At 37.7% G+C, this 14378-nt stretch overlaps 1 protein-coding gene across 1 annotated transcript in view; it reads left to right on the forward strand.

Annotated features, from left to right (window-relative positions):
* Window positions 1-1509: 1509 nt before the first annotated feature.
* Window positions 1510-14378, forward strand: part of elna (elastin a) — a 40598-nt gene continuing 27729 nt past the window's right edge. Inside the window, exons 1-5 of the mRNA XM_079353215.1 lie at window positions 1510-1827; window positions 9574-9633; window positions 10167-10214; window positions 11278-11367; window positions 11606-11629. Of these exons, the coding sequence (XP_079209341.1) occupies window positions 1752-1827; window positions 9574-9633; window positions 10167-10214; window positions 11278-11367; window positions 11606-11629 (298 nt within the window). The 5' untranslated portion in view covers window positions 1510-1751. The remainder of the gene's footprint in view (window positions 1828-9573; window positions 9634-10166; window positions 10215-11277; window positions 11368-11605; window positions 11630-14378) is intronic.

A 14378-nucleotide genomic window follows, 5' to 3' on the forward strand; every position in this document is an offset into this window, starting at 1 on the left:
TAAAATCTTTTGCATGTATTTATTGGCCCCCTTTTGTTTAAAATGCAATTTTACTTAATTTTTTTTCAATACTTTTTATTTTAAAATATTGAGGGGAAAAAAACGAGCAACAGCTTTACATGTCAGTACAAGCATAAATACACAGAAGAATTACTGCACAGATTTGTATTTTTGTTCATCCAACAACAGGAAAAAAAGAGTGGGTATAAGGAAGAAAGAAAATAAAAAAGGGTGACGAAAGCAACTGAACAGGCTGACTTAAAAGAATGCAAATTAATCAAAACTAAATAAATTAGAGTGTAGATAAATAATGGGCTTTAGTTTACTCTAATAGTGTTTATGTTTATTTATGTGATTGTGTTCACCATCTGCTGAAGATTAAATGCTTAAGTACATGCTTTATTGGACCCCTTTCTTTTTAAAATGCAATTTTACTTTTTGTAACATTTACTCTAATTAATTCGACCCTTGTGTTTTAAACCACCCAGGTTCAGTCTAATAATATAAATATTGTGATAATATGTCAGATAAGTGTAAACATTGTTTTATGAGTTAAATAGGTTTCTAGCTACAGTACATGACAAATGTATATCACAAACAGATCAGCTGTACGCTGTATGATTGAAACATTTGTAAATTCCCTGGTTGAATGACTGTCGCAAGGTATAGCAAAGACGTTGCCTAAACTAACTTCATGAAATCAGCACGAGGGAATACGGACACTTATTGTAAACGTCACTATTTTAAAGGATATTGTGTGTCTTGGATAGCAGAACTCATTAGCATGTATGCAACAGCCCAGTCTGTCAGGTTTGTGTCTGAGGGAGTAATGACTTTGGCTGCAGCACTTGCCAGTAAAAAGTCCACTGAACTTCTTTACTTGAAATCCAAAAAACGTGTCCCAGGGTAGAACAGATGGACAGTGGCAGATCTGTCAGCAGTGAGGTGTCTGGTGAAGATGTGTCTCCTGATAGATCTGAAAATCCTGATAGCCAGGTGTTTTTTTAGACATCCTCTGTTGTGATTACCGGTACTTTATTTGGTAATTAGGTAGGCGATGCAACTCATACTTTAAAAGTTAGAATGAGCCTTAATACCATGGCTGTTCTGTTTTGTTGGTCTGAATATACTGGCTTCCAGACAATTCATGGCTCCCAGTGACTTTGTGATAACTTTCTCTGCTATTTTGTGAACATACAGTATGCTGATAGTGCTGTGTTATTTTCCCTCTCCATGAAAGACTTCTGTAGCAAGATACAAACAAAAAAAATGTGTTGAAGCAGCTCAAATTAAAGCTACAGAGAACAGATCATTTTCTGTTATTGTGCTTTGCTTCTCTTCAGTCTCTCTTTTGACTCTTATAGATAAGTCCAATCAGTATCCATGCAAATGCTTGGCAGACAGCTCAATTCCTTCTGGATGAGAGGGAGGGAGGGCTGTCTTTCTCTCTCTCCCTCACTCCCTGTGTGTGTCTCTTTCCCGCTCTCTCCTTAGTCGCTGGCAAGCAGCGTCTGTGCTGTTGGCAGGAGTGACCAGAATAAAAACAGCAACACCAGACATAGAGGAGGAAAAAAGCAAAGTGATCTCCATTGAACCAGAGTCCTTTCTCTCTCTTAATTACTCATAGTCCCGTATCTTTCCCTCTTTTTTTTATGTTTCTTTCAACTCCATAAGATTACAAGCTTGTGGTACTTAGTGAATCGAGAATAAAACGCGCAGATCGGGAGAGGGGTGGTGCATTTTGGAGCGAGATGGCTAACAGAAACATTCTGTTGCTCTTCTTGGGACTCTTTCTCTTTGCACTGATTCAGCCCTCTCTTCAAGGAGGTAAGTGTATGCTACAGGTGAACTGAACCACAATTTTTACTGCATCCGTCACAGACTTTGAACAGGTGCATTGTTTGTGTCTCTGCCTCTTCCTCACGTGTAAAGACTGAACATCCTATGAAAAGTTAACTTTGTGCATATAAGTCCAATATTCTTCTATTAGTGTGGTATAATTGTAAATGACATGAAAACAAATTAACATCTCTTATAATAAGTCATTCAAAAACAGTTCTGAAATTTCAAATTGGTTTGGTAATTAAAAAAATGAAATCAGTCCTTTATTCCACACTCATCAATTGTTTAGTCTGGCTAATCCCCTGCACACAAAAAAACCCTATACATGGTGCTTTGCATAGATTACATTTCATTGCATATTTCTCAGTTGCAAATGTATGTCTGCATAGTTGCAGTCGCTATCCTATACACATGTCCGAAGCAAAAAGTCCCAGCTGGTTCATCTTTTCACAAAGCAAAACAAAAGAGTTTAAATCCACCCCTGATGAACTTTCTGCAGGACGATTGTTTATGTGAGTGTCACTTTTACAGCTTTGACAAAATGATACTTAGATGTTCGAAGGGTTTACATGTACAGATTAGAATCCAGTGAGTGTGTGTCAAAGATAGAGGCAGAGTTTCTAATCATGCCTGTTCTCTCACTCTCATTCAGCCCATGCATTGGCCTTTTCTGCAGCACTTTGGTTTGGATCTGTGTTCGTGTTTTGGCTGAGTTTCTCTTTAGTAATTCAGCCCTTACCTGGAAAACATGTTAAGTATCTAGGCCTGGCTAGACTGGAGTCAAGACATTTTTGGTTGTCTTTATTTGCTTAAAATTCACAGCTGTTTATGTTTATTATCTTCCAGTTTCCACATGTCTTTTCAGATGCATTGTGTTTGATATCATAGAAATATTTTGTCCATATAAAGACCAATACTTGCCATTTGTCTGTTGTTGCCCCTAATGTGATCAAGATGACAAGGTACCCCAGGTTTTTTTTCAGGTTGTAAATTGTTTCATGCAAAAAATATCCCCTTCTTTTCTTTATTTCATAAGACATGATCCCTTATTTTTATTGTTCCAGCCACTTTCATTTGGGATGTAAGAGGTGCATTTACGCAAAGATATATAGCAATTACTGTAAAGCAGCCAACAAATATCAAAACTGGCTTACCAGCACAACTTTGATCTTTTTTTTTTATTCATTCATATCAAGCATTTTTTTTTGTGATGCACAAACTATATCCATCTTTGTCTGTGTGTGATCTGACTGAAAGAAAAAAACTATCTCAGATTGTTCCAAGGGTCAATTATCTTTGAGTTACATGAACCTCATTAAGACACAGTCCCCTCATTTCATGTCTCCACAGTGAGAAACCTCTCATGCTTGGGAATTTCACCCCTTGAACTATGATAGAGTGTACAGGCTGTCAGAATGATTTCCAATGACACATGTAAATGAGTTACAGTCCAAGAGGAAACATCTGGGAAGGAGTTGGATAATAAATTAGCGCCCTGTCAAGCATCTTATGACCTTGAGTAGGTACTGTAATATGTTTGTTGTCTCTCCCCTTTACTTTGTAGGAGACAGGCTTACTTTGAACAAACAAGCAACATCTGTCCTAGTGAGCTGGAGGTTATAAATTTGTAAAGAGGCAGCTTAGTGGCCTCTGTTTTTTATTGCTATATTTGATAACTTAATCAGACCCGGGCTTGGACAGTTGATAAAATTCATTGAATACATTCCTTCCCTCAGGAATTTAATCAAGCTTATTCCCTTATTGAACTAATAAAAGTAAGCTAGTAAGGTTGCTTTTTATTGTTTATGCTAACCTTGTAAATGCCCAGATCACTTATTCAGTTCATCTAATTTGTACCCTGAAAAAAATATTCCTTCAGAAAGCTTTAAATACTAACTTGTGTACTTTGCCATAGTTTGCCATTTTTTGACTGCCACTTTTAATAGCACAATTCTGAGCAGCAGTAGGTGATGAAGAGGAAAAAATAGCTGCCATGTTCCTTCAAAGCCTCCAAGGAACTAAAGAGGTTGGGGAATGTTTGTTTTAGTTCTGCTGGAAGCTAGTTTGCCTGATTTGGCGCAGGTCAGATTCAACCCTGAGACTTCAGAGGATTCAATACATTAATCAGTGACAATCGGCTGGCTTTAGATAAACTAATTCATATTGGATGGTATGACTGGGCTGTCGCATAACACTGGTGATGAATTGTAGCATTACCCGAGCATTGCTGGTAGTTACCCAAATCGATTGTCTTAATTCCCCAAGCAAGTGCTGCTTCAGCCTTTATTGGTTGCGTGTGTTGTGTATACCTCTGGCTCTAATCTGTCTGCTGGAAAGGTTGAGTGCCAACCACAGCACACTGGTTTAATGTGACACAGAGGCACCCCAGTGTTCAACAGGCTTACCGTGCAATTAAAGGAACAGACCATTTAAATTTCAGTTTGTCTAAGACCCACATACTTTAGTTGGTAAAGTTTTTGTTCAATTTATTATGTTTTTTTTGCTGGACTTGCAAAAGCATTTTCATTTGTTGATATAGAGAGGTTCGGTGTAATTTGCAGTGAGGTGATCTCATTCAGTACTCATGAAGGAAGGTGCCCTTTGGTTGCAAGCACTGACTGACTAAGATTTGCGATTGTGAAAGCACCGTTTTTCCATTTATTTGAGTCTTACTCTGGCACAAATCCTGGGAAAGTGTTAAAAGATTGACTTGTTTGATTCACTGTTTTCGGATTTACATCAAAGCAGGTTGCATGGCTGGGAAGTCACACTGCATTAAAGCAAGAAGGGATAACATTTGGTTGTTTTCAAAAAGTTGTATCTCCAGATTTACTGAAACTCCTGATGTTGGTATCAGAGCAGACTTTTGGGGAGATAGTTTGTTTTTATAGATATGTATAACGAAGTATGTCACTGCAAATGTTCAAGAGAACGTCACCCAAGCATCATTCACATAATTTCTTTTTTATTGACAGTCTACCTTTAGTAAAGACAATGCGGTAGTAAGTCCTTTACAGTGCTAGAGAACATCCGTTAGCTAAAGTTTAGTTCTTATTCTTTAGTTGTGGATGAATGTAAGTTCTAACATCTCCCCCAGGGATGTTTCTTCTGCAGCACACCAGTGCCAAGTGTTCAACAAAGGAGCACATTAACTCAGATGATTCATTCAAGCCACTCTGCAAACAGCCCTCACCAGGCTGTGAAGTCTCCTCCAGCGGTCTCGCTGGGCCAGCAATCTCAAATGGCTCCTGTGAGGAATGTTTTCATCTTGACCCGCCATTGCCTGATCATGTCAGAGCTTATCTTGGTTTACAATCAACATTACAACATAAGAATACAAATATTGTTTCAATAACGTAGAGTAAAATAGAAAAGAGAGAAATTCTGATCAAAACAAATGACGTCTATGTAATCAGAATCCTCTGAAATGAAAACATTGTGTTCTGTTTTTTATTAGTTAGTGCACTTTCTTCGGGGGACAAGCTGGGGGTAACATGGCACCTTTAGGCCTTTGGCATCAATAAGTTGGTCTAAACAAAACAAAACAGCATTCTTTCGTGTGTTTTGTTTTGTTTTAGGATTACAACCACTACAGAACATACCCGATTCCCACATACTGTTTGTCTAAATCATGCATTCTTTGCTTTCCCTGTTGCACTTTGTAAACTGCTTTTGTCCATGCCACAATCAAAGTAAAGAGTAAACGTCAAAATAATAGCTATGAATCTGATGATGGATATTTCACTCAGCCATGATCTTTCTCATCATTGAAATGCTTTAGCTGCATTTTTTATGGGGTTGATATTGCCAAAGAGAGGAACCAGATTTGAAGACAAAAAGTGCTCTTTTAATACTTTTACTTTTCCAACAGTCAATACACACCAGTTATATATTTGAACTCGAGATCTGGCATTGGCTAGTTAAATGTTCTTTCCATGAGGTAAATACAGTGAGTGGGACTTGTGTATATGAAATAGTCAATGAGGACCTTAATGGTCCTTGGACAATGCAATTTTATTAATTAAATTATCAAATACTGTCAGTTTTGGACTGAAGTTATGATATGAACGTTGTCCTCTAGCTTCTGTGTTTAAACATGATTGTTATCTTCATTTGTCATCATGTCCAGCTTTGGAAAACTCTGAGAGTCCACAGCTGTTCCAAACCCTGTTTCAAAGGCTTCTTAACTCTCCTTATCCTGTCATGATGCTCTTGTCAGCTTCCAGCAAGTCTTCACACAAGACCCCCAATACAAGAAATTGACCCATGACAAGACAGGATTCCTCTGGGTTTGTGGGTTTTTTTTATTGCTGCATTTCTAAAACCAAGTTTCAGTGGTACAACTGAAGAAATTACAGACAGAGTCAGGTCAGAGTGAGTGCAAAATGAGGTTCATTTTCCCAAAATGTTTAAATGTCTTTGATAATCTTGACACTTTCCTCCTCCACCCTTTAAAATGCATTGGAAAATAGGCAGAGCAGGGGTGGCTGATAGTAGGCCAGCTGTCAATGTCTGATAATGCAAGATGTGAGGGTGCCAGCAACCACTGTGTTTGCTTTTGCTTTGGGTTGCATTTTGAAAGCTTTCCAAAAAGAGAGAACCAAACCTCCTCTTAAGGGACATTGGTTTTGGATTGGTCTGAACACAGCAGTCGTGAGTTTGCCAAAACCCCTTTTTATTTCTTGAAAATTAACGAAATAGTAGTATAGAGTTGTGTAACTGCAGGTGGTTAAAGTGGTGTCAGCATATTTCCTTCTGACCGAAAGCTATGTTGACCACAGTACTGTGATCATAATTGGTAATCTCATTGGTAATAGTACTATTAGTCTTTTCTGAAGGATGGGAAATTCAATTTGTGAGGTTACGCAACTGTTGTCTAGATACGAAAAAAGTTTTGTATGCCAAATTGTGTAAATTGTTTGAACAATGCAAATTGTTCCACAAAATTAAAGGCAATTCATTATTTTGTAAAGGGCCCATTTCCAAACTAGCACAGCAAAGGTTCATGGAAATGTCACATTACACAGCGGCTTGTTTCTAAATTAAGTTATAGCTAAATTGTAATGAGTTTTTCTGTTGCAAGAGACACAAATTCCCACCCATCAGCAACCCATGTGAGACCCATATGGACATCTTGACAGGGGAAAAATACATACAATAGACACTTGATAGACACTGTAATTACATCTAACACTGATACAATGAAGGAAATTTCATCATGTCACACGACACTGTATAACCATTTGACCTATTTCTCTTTTGCTGATGACTTATTGCATTCCTTGCTCACTGACACTCTCAGTCTGAAAGTTGGACAACATTCAAGTCAAAGGTTGAGTGAAGATAAATTCAAATCACTGTCAGGATTCCTGTGATTGCATGTACATCATCACCCTCCTAATGCACTCAGAGGAACTCTGGTCTGTAACCACAACCATAAAAGGGTCCATTAAGTTTAACAGTAATTGTTTTTAGCTAATAGCAGTTGACGCAAATTAACTGATCGAGCCTGTAACTGTGCCTGTAAGCATGCAACATGTTTCTCCATCTGAACCTGTCGTGAACTGAATAACAGTTTTAAGAAATCATTTATAACTTGTCATCCTCTTATTATTTAGGTTCGTGAACACAAGACTTGTACAAATTTAATCTCTACGATCAGACCAAAGGTGATAATATTATGTTAAAAATGTTCACAGGATTTTTATAACCACAAACCTAATTAACTCTTAACAAAAACTGAAGATAACTATGAAATCTAATCCCTTGTGTTCTGTGAGACCTTTTGTCCGTCACACACATTCCAGCACGTTCCCATGACCTGGCTGATTTCACAAGGAACGTAAGAGCATGATTATGAAAAGGATAATTGGTACGATCATAAAGAAATCTTTAAATATACTTTGGCAGGTCATGTCACTCTGCGGAGGTCAGTGTGTACCAAATTTTGGATGAAGGATCTGACTGAACCTAATGCACTCTGTAAATATGGTACAGAAGCTTGATGGGATTCTAGGAAAAAGGAAAAGTGGAGTAGACGCGCACTCCCTTTTGCCTCGCTTGCAGTGCCGAGACAGGAAATCCTCCTTTTGATTTTGAAATGAACGGGCAGAATTGAGAACAATCAAGCTAAACTCTACGTGTGGTGCATGAACCTTAAGTTTCTGCCATGAAGCCAATAGTTTGGGAAAACTTAGAGACACAAACAAAAACACACACGTATATCTTACGACTTTGCCGCTTGATGCAGAACAGCTGAATAACTTGTTTGTCTTAGTGTTTGACCATTCTTTTCACTTCTCAATATTTCTGTCTTTGTCCCCAGGTCGTCACTGTTATTTTGAGATCAAAGACAACTCTTCCTCATGTCCAGAGTCTTTTTTTTTCTTTTTTTCTGACTAAGCCGCAGCATCTTTTGTCATTTTTATTGCTGCTAAAAATGAACTCTAAACCATTAGAAATCGGTCAACATTGTAAAAGATCATACTCTGTGTAAAACCATTGGCTCAATGCTATTAACGCGAGGAAAGAAATATTAGTTTTGCCTTAAAATCAAAGAGGGACTGGTTTTGTTCCTGTTTTCAGACTTTAAGTGCATTACAATGATATGATGCTTTATTTTTACAGCTCATCCAACAGTTCTAACTTCTGAATTTCACTGCACCGCTTGCCTCCTTTAACTGCAGCGACTGAATTTCTGCTTGACCTCAGCAGCACACCAAAAAAGAGATCATTGTGTTTCTAAAAAAGTTGAAGCCTTCATCAGTGTTATGCAGACAAAGTTAATAAAAGGCAAATATCTTGTTTGGGTTTTTTTGCTCATGTTTTAATGGCATCATAGATTTTGATTCATCTACATCGGATAGTATTACTTTATAATGTTCATAATCTAATGGTAACACTCAATGAATGAACTGAGAGTGTTCAGTGTTCACAGTTTTCTCTAATAAACACAGAAACGTCTTTCATACGCAGTATAAATTCACTGGCCTTACAAAACATTTTAAGAACCATTAAACATAATCATTGTGATTTGGCCACACCACTCTCCATTACGTTGTGTTTATAGCATTATAAACCAGGGTTTTCCCTTTCTAAAATATGACTTTGTAATTTTGGCTTTAGCTCAGCGGTCTCGTTGGATTTATCTGTTAGTCATCCCATAACAACTGTAGGCCTTTTTTGATCCTCCCTCTCTTTTATTGTTGTTGCCGATTCTTATATACATGAGGCCCACCATGTCTGGGATTTAGAACGACCGTCACAGGAGTTTTCTGAGCGCCGGCCAGAAATCCAGCCAGAAATTAGGCTAGAGTGTATATGGTGGGGGTTAAGGGATGCCTGAGATGGCCTCCCTTAATGCCTCATCAGAATTTAAAAAAAGAAGATGTTTTTCCTAATCAAACCAGTACTATGTACTCAAAATTTGCCTTTACCCTCACTTTGGCTGTGATTGCAATGTTCACGTTCATTATATACCCAATCACTGCATTGGCAGTGTGAGGATTTTAATGCCAAGGACAGATTTGAGTGTTTCGGTGTAGGTCACAGTTGATGAAAGTGTTTGTGTATGTTTATCTAATAAATGGGTCATTGTTTGGAAATGTGTTTTATAAGTGTAGCAATAAAAAAGACTTTTATGGCTGAGAACAGTTTGGTCAATTTTTGCTGTTGTCAAAAGCGTTGGTTATAAAGGGTGACTTAAACTTTCTGTGTTTCTGTATGTTGCAGGTGTGTATGTACCACAAGGTGCTGGAACAGGAACTGGACCAGGAACTGGATTCTTTCCAGGTAAATGCATACAACATAAAAAGTAAAAATAGAATAAAATAAATAATAATAATAAAAATGTCAAATTAGCTAACAAGTTCTAAGGTTACAAAATATTAGAAAATATAAGAAATGAGGAAGTAAAAAAAAGATTTGTTGCAAATCTGACGATTTAGGATTCAACCTTTAGGGTCACATGGCATTGATACTATCAATGATTGAAAATAGTTCTCACAGATAGTATCCTCATTCAGTCTTCTGTCTCACCAACATTAGGCTAAACACATAAAAAGCTATGAAATGCTTAAACTGTATGATGAACCGTTTTCTTAATAACTGGTTGCATCTGTGGTTGAATCATGCTACACCTCACTGCCTACATTGCATTGAAAACACAAAACAGCAGGATGCCACTGCATGCTTTCCTTTTGTCCTGTGAGGAGTTCAGTGCAAGACAGATGATAATTTGCTTGACAAAAAAAACAGTATCCATACATCATTACATCTATAGGAGTAGCCTAAGTCAATACTCTGTATGTTTATTCTTTTACAAGGGTCTGCTGGAGGAGTCCCTGCAGGCTATAAACCAGCTAAAGCTGCAGGTGAGTAGAGGAGACACTCGATTTATGATTTTTACCTACATATAAAATATATTTTAGATTCACATCTGGTCTATCATTAATCTATTCCTGCACTTTTATTCATTTGTATGTGTTTGACCTATAAATGATCTTTAACCTGATTTATTGATTCATCCATTCAAGTTATGTCTTATCTTCAATGATTATGTTTGGTTTAAAATCTGATTTTAGATCCCGCAGGGGTCCATGCTATGACGTTACTGACATTCATGCTATTATTTACCATCATTATTCATTCTCTGCTGGCAATAAGCTGCATGTTTTAGTTGTGTGACTGTAATGACGTCATTCTCGGCAGCCAGTGACTGAGCGAGTAGTGTACGAAATATTTTTTATTTCGTCAAATGAATGCACTATATAGTTAACTGCAGACACACTCTAGGGCATAGGAAATAGGGATTAGAGAATATGGGATTTTCAACACAGTTTAAGTGTTGACAGCTAAACAAGTTTGATCATTTGCACCTTTTTTTTTTTAGCTAAGAGGACTGAAGCCATTAAAAGAAGGCAGAAATGAAATGATGAGGCTTAAGAATTATAATGGATGTTTGATGAAAGTTTGAAGTTGTTAGTTGGATGTTGTAAAACATGTCTGAGTGCTGCGTGCAAAATAAAGTTTGAACATCCAATGGCATCACATTTATTTGAACAAAATCAAGACAAAATCATTTTCTCATCTTAAGACAAATTCCCTGTCAACACTCCGGGTTAGTTTGGTCAGATCAGGAAGAAACACATGGCCACTTCCCTGTCAAACCAAGACAAGCTCAGAGTAATTATATCCTGGGGATATTGCTATGGCAAAAAACAATGTGTTAGTTGGCCAACCACTGTGGTTAAGCCAGTTTGCTGGAACATATTATGAGGTTTGATCCTTAGAAAATGTGTGGCTTGTTATTCTTTTTTCTAAAACAAGCTCAGCAGTCAGACATGATTAACATGAGGTTAGTGAAGACATTGGACATGACCACATGACAGCAGATGGTTATGATGAAAATATGTCTCTCTTCAACCCTGACAATAGGAGGTTATGGAGTAGGAGGGCGTGGGGTCTCAGGTGGTCTGGTGCCAGGAGGTGTTGGGCCTGGTGGTTACAACATTGGACTGGGAGCAGGTATGAAGTTACAGAAACATTTTTGTATCATTAATGTGTTAAGGGGCTTTTTAAAACAGTCATCTTTAATATCATTACAGACTAAAACCAAATTGAATGAAAAGTAAATGTCGCTCTCTATTTGTAATGGTTAAGACCAAATTAAATCACTGGTAAAGAAATTCATTGTTACAAAATGTTTTGAAATAACTTCCAGTCATTGTTCACATACTAAATGTTTTCCCCCCTATGTTTTCAGGTCAAGGAAAGCCCCCTAAACCAGGTAAGTAGATTGTGAGTAACAAAATGAAAACTGAATTCTTTGGCTCACAACATTACATACACAGTTCCAAGGAAGGAAATATGCGTTATTGTTATGGGCTTGGTGACATACAGTAGGTTAATCTATAAACAGCAACAAACAGAAACATGGGCGACCTGACCAGGATCATAGCATTGGCTTAAGAGAAACATTCTTATCAACCCCATGTTTTCTTCAGCTTTCGTTTACACTGGCTTTGTATGTATCTGGGGCGTCCTGATTGGGTGGGACCATACGGAGATTCCACTTACACCTCTGTATAAGGGAGTGATGATTGGCAGAGTGAAGCCGGCCATCATCGCCTGCCAAACAATGGTGCCAGAGCACTGATTAATGTTATTGTAATGTTAGACGCTTACAATATCTGGAAACCTCTGTGCTGGAACACACCATTGCCCTTCTCTCCGATACCATACAGTAAATATTTTCTTTTGCTGTATTACAGGCTGTGCTGCATTGGTACTTAGAAATGTGTAGCCATGGTTTAATTTCTGTTAACGTTGCTGATAAAATCTCAGCCTACCTCTATGTGTTGAGGAAGATAAGGAAACAAGCAATCGTCTTATAGTCCTGATAACACATGGAGCAGGTTACAGAAGGGTCCCTCTGGAGTGCCACAGCCCCACCCCTCCAATAAGAGTTGCAGGAGAGCCATTATGTGAAAATGACCTAATATCAAGTATTTGATGGAAGTTGACTTTGGCTGAGCTCTGCATGCAAGTTCGGTCCTGGCTTTTGCATGCTATTGAGTTGTCCCTATAACTCAACGGTTGGACACGGCAGATATTACATTACTGAGAAAAAGGAAGGTAAACATTTGAAAGCAGCTCCTTGTGTTTTTCAAATAGAAGTATTTCAGGTTGAGGATCTCCTGCTCCCAAAAAAGGAAAACATATTAAATAGAGAAAACAGCGAGAGGTCAGCTGAGGTTTTAAAAACTTTTAAATTAAAGGAGAGTTTAAATTCACCGAGGGGCTATAATACGTTCCGCTTCATGGTTGTAATTATGTTGAGTAATCTCTCAATGATGCTCTCCTACAGTGCGCCTTTCAATAATTTACATTCCATTAAACAACAATTGCCTGAAACTAAGAAATGTTGATGTAAAGTCTGAATACCTTAGCAGTATTCATGTTTATAAAAAAAAGAAACTTCTAAAGCTAACCAGCAGGTAAGGCCATCATAAACGCAGGTTGAATAAATTTGCATCAATTAGACGGAGTTTGCCTTGCCCTGCAGAAAATATGTCAAAAGAAATTATATTATAGCAGCATGCAAAAGAAAAGCACTGGCCCGTCTTATTAAACATGAATGCAGAAAGAAATATTCTCTTGCCAAAGAAAAACACATCCAAACAAAAACTAGCTTCTCTTAGATTTAGATGCACGCACATGCAAAGAGCTGCCATTCATTCTCTGTAGAAGCCAAACAGTGACATAGCATTCCTCAGATACTCACCTTGCCTGGCCTGTAATAGAGAACAGCAGCTGGCCTTTTTGAGTAGCGTGACTGCACCGAATTGCAGTGTAGCTCATGCAAGACCTTGTAAATGTTACACTAATTGTGAAGTCTGTCAGCAGCCAGCTTTGACAAAACACTATAAGCTGGAAAGAGGAACTTTCTCTTTATGAACAGCTGTTGGACATTTCCTTTTTTTGTTGCCTCAAGCAAAGGTGGATTACACTTTCATGGTGTGATCCCAGAACTTTGATTTAGCCTTAGTCACTCTTAAACATTGTGAAGACTGTAAACAAGACTACATATTAATGTTTATTGCAGCGAGTGTAGTTTTAAGTGTAAGATAAGTGTGTCGTAGTAAATCGTAATGACGAAAGCAAAGATACTAAGTGCTACCTGCTTCGGCCTTCCCTTAAATTAACATTAGCTGCTAGTTCAAACAAGGGCCACACCTGCTCACACACATTTAATCATTCTTACTTCATTCTAATAGTTCTGTGATTGGTTGCTGGATGGAGTGGAAACACATTTTAGGATGGTCAGTTTTCAGCAGAAAAAAACAAACGGAGGAAGCACTAAGTCCAAATATAAGTCGTCAAAAATTGACCAATACTGTTGCTGTGCATGATGCCGTGCTGATCATTATTATGTGATAATAGCTCACCACTCCTCATCAAGGATCAAACCTAATTACGGTGAAATTGATTGTAGTGCTGTTTTGCGAGTTGTCAAAAAAAAACAAAAAAAAAAACTGGCAACTTAATGTATTAAGTCATCAGCTCTTATCAGAGCTTTATGTTGTGACTTCACTAGCACCTAATAAATAAAAGATGAAGAGAAATATTGAAAAAACAGGGAATGAAGTTCAAACTATTAAGTGCAAGGAATATCGTGCCTGGAAAAACTTCAATACAAATACAATTTAAGACAATTCATGACTTTGGTCAATGTAGTAACATGTCTCTGGGATTTGTTCTGACACAGCTCTGACATCTTAAATCTAATGATTTCTGTGACAACTGGCCAGCCTGTAGTAAAATGTAGACATGGCCAACACTCACTCCTGGGTTCTCTCAAGATTTATTATATCTAGTTACCAAGAAAATAATTAAGTCATCACCCACCCAGTCATTTTTAAATCCAACTGAATATAATGAGGATCAGTCTGAAACTCTTTATTGACTACCTATATATACACCTTATCTTTTGCTTCATCTTAAAACCTGTCTGGCTCATAATACATTCAGGGAAG

This window comes from Symphodus melops (assembly GCF_947650265.1).
Source record: "Symphodus melops genome assembly, chromosome: 10".
NCBI lineage: Eukaryota > Metazoa > Chordata > Actinopteri > Labriformes > Labridae > Symphodus > Symphodus melops.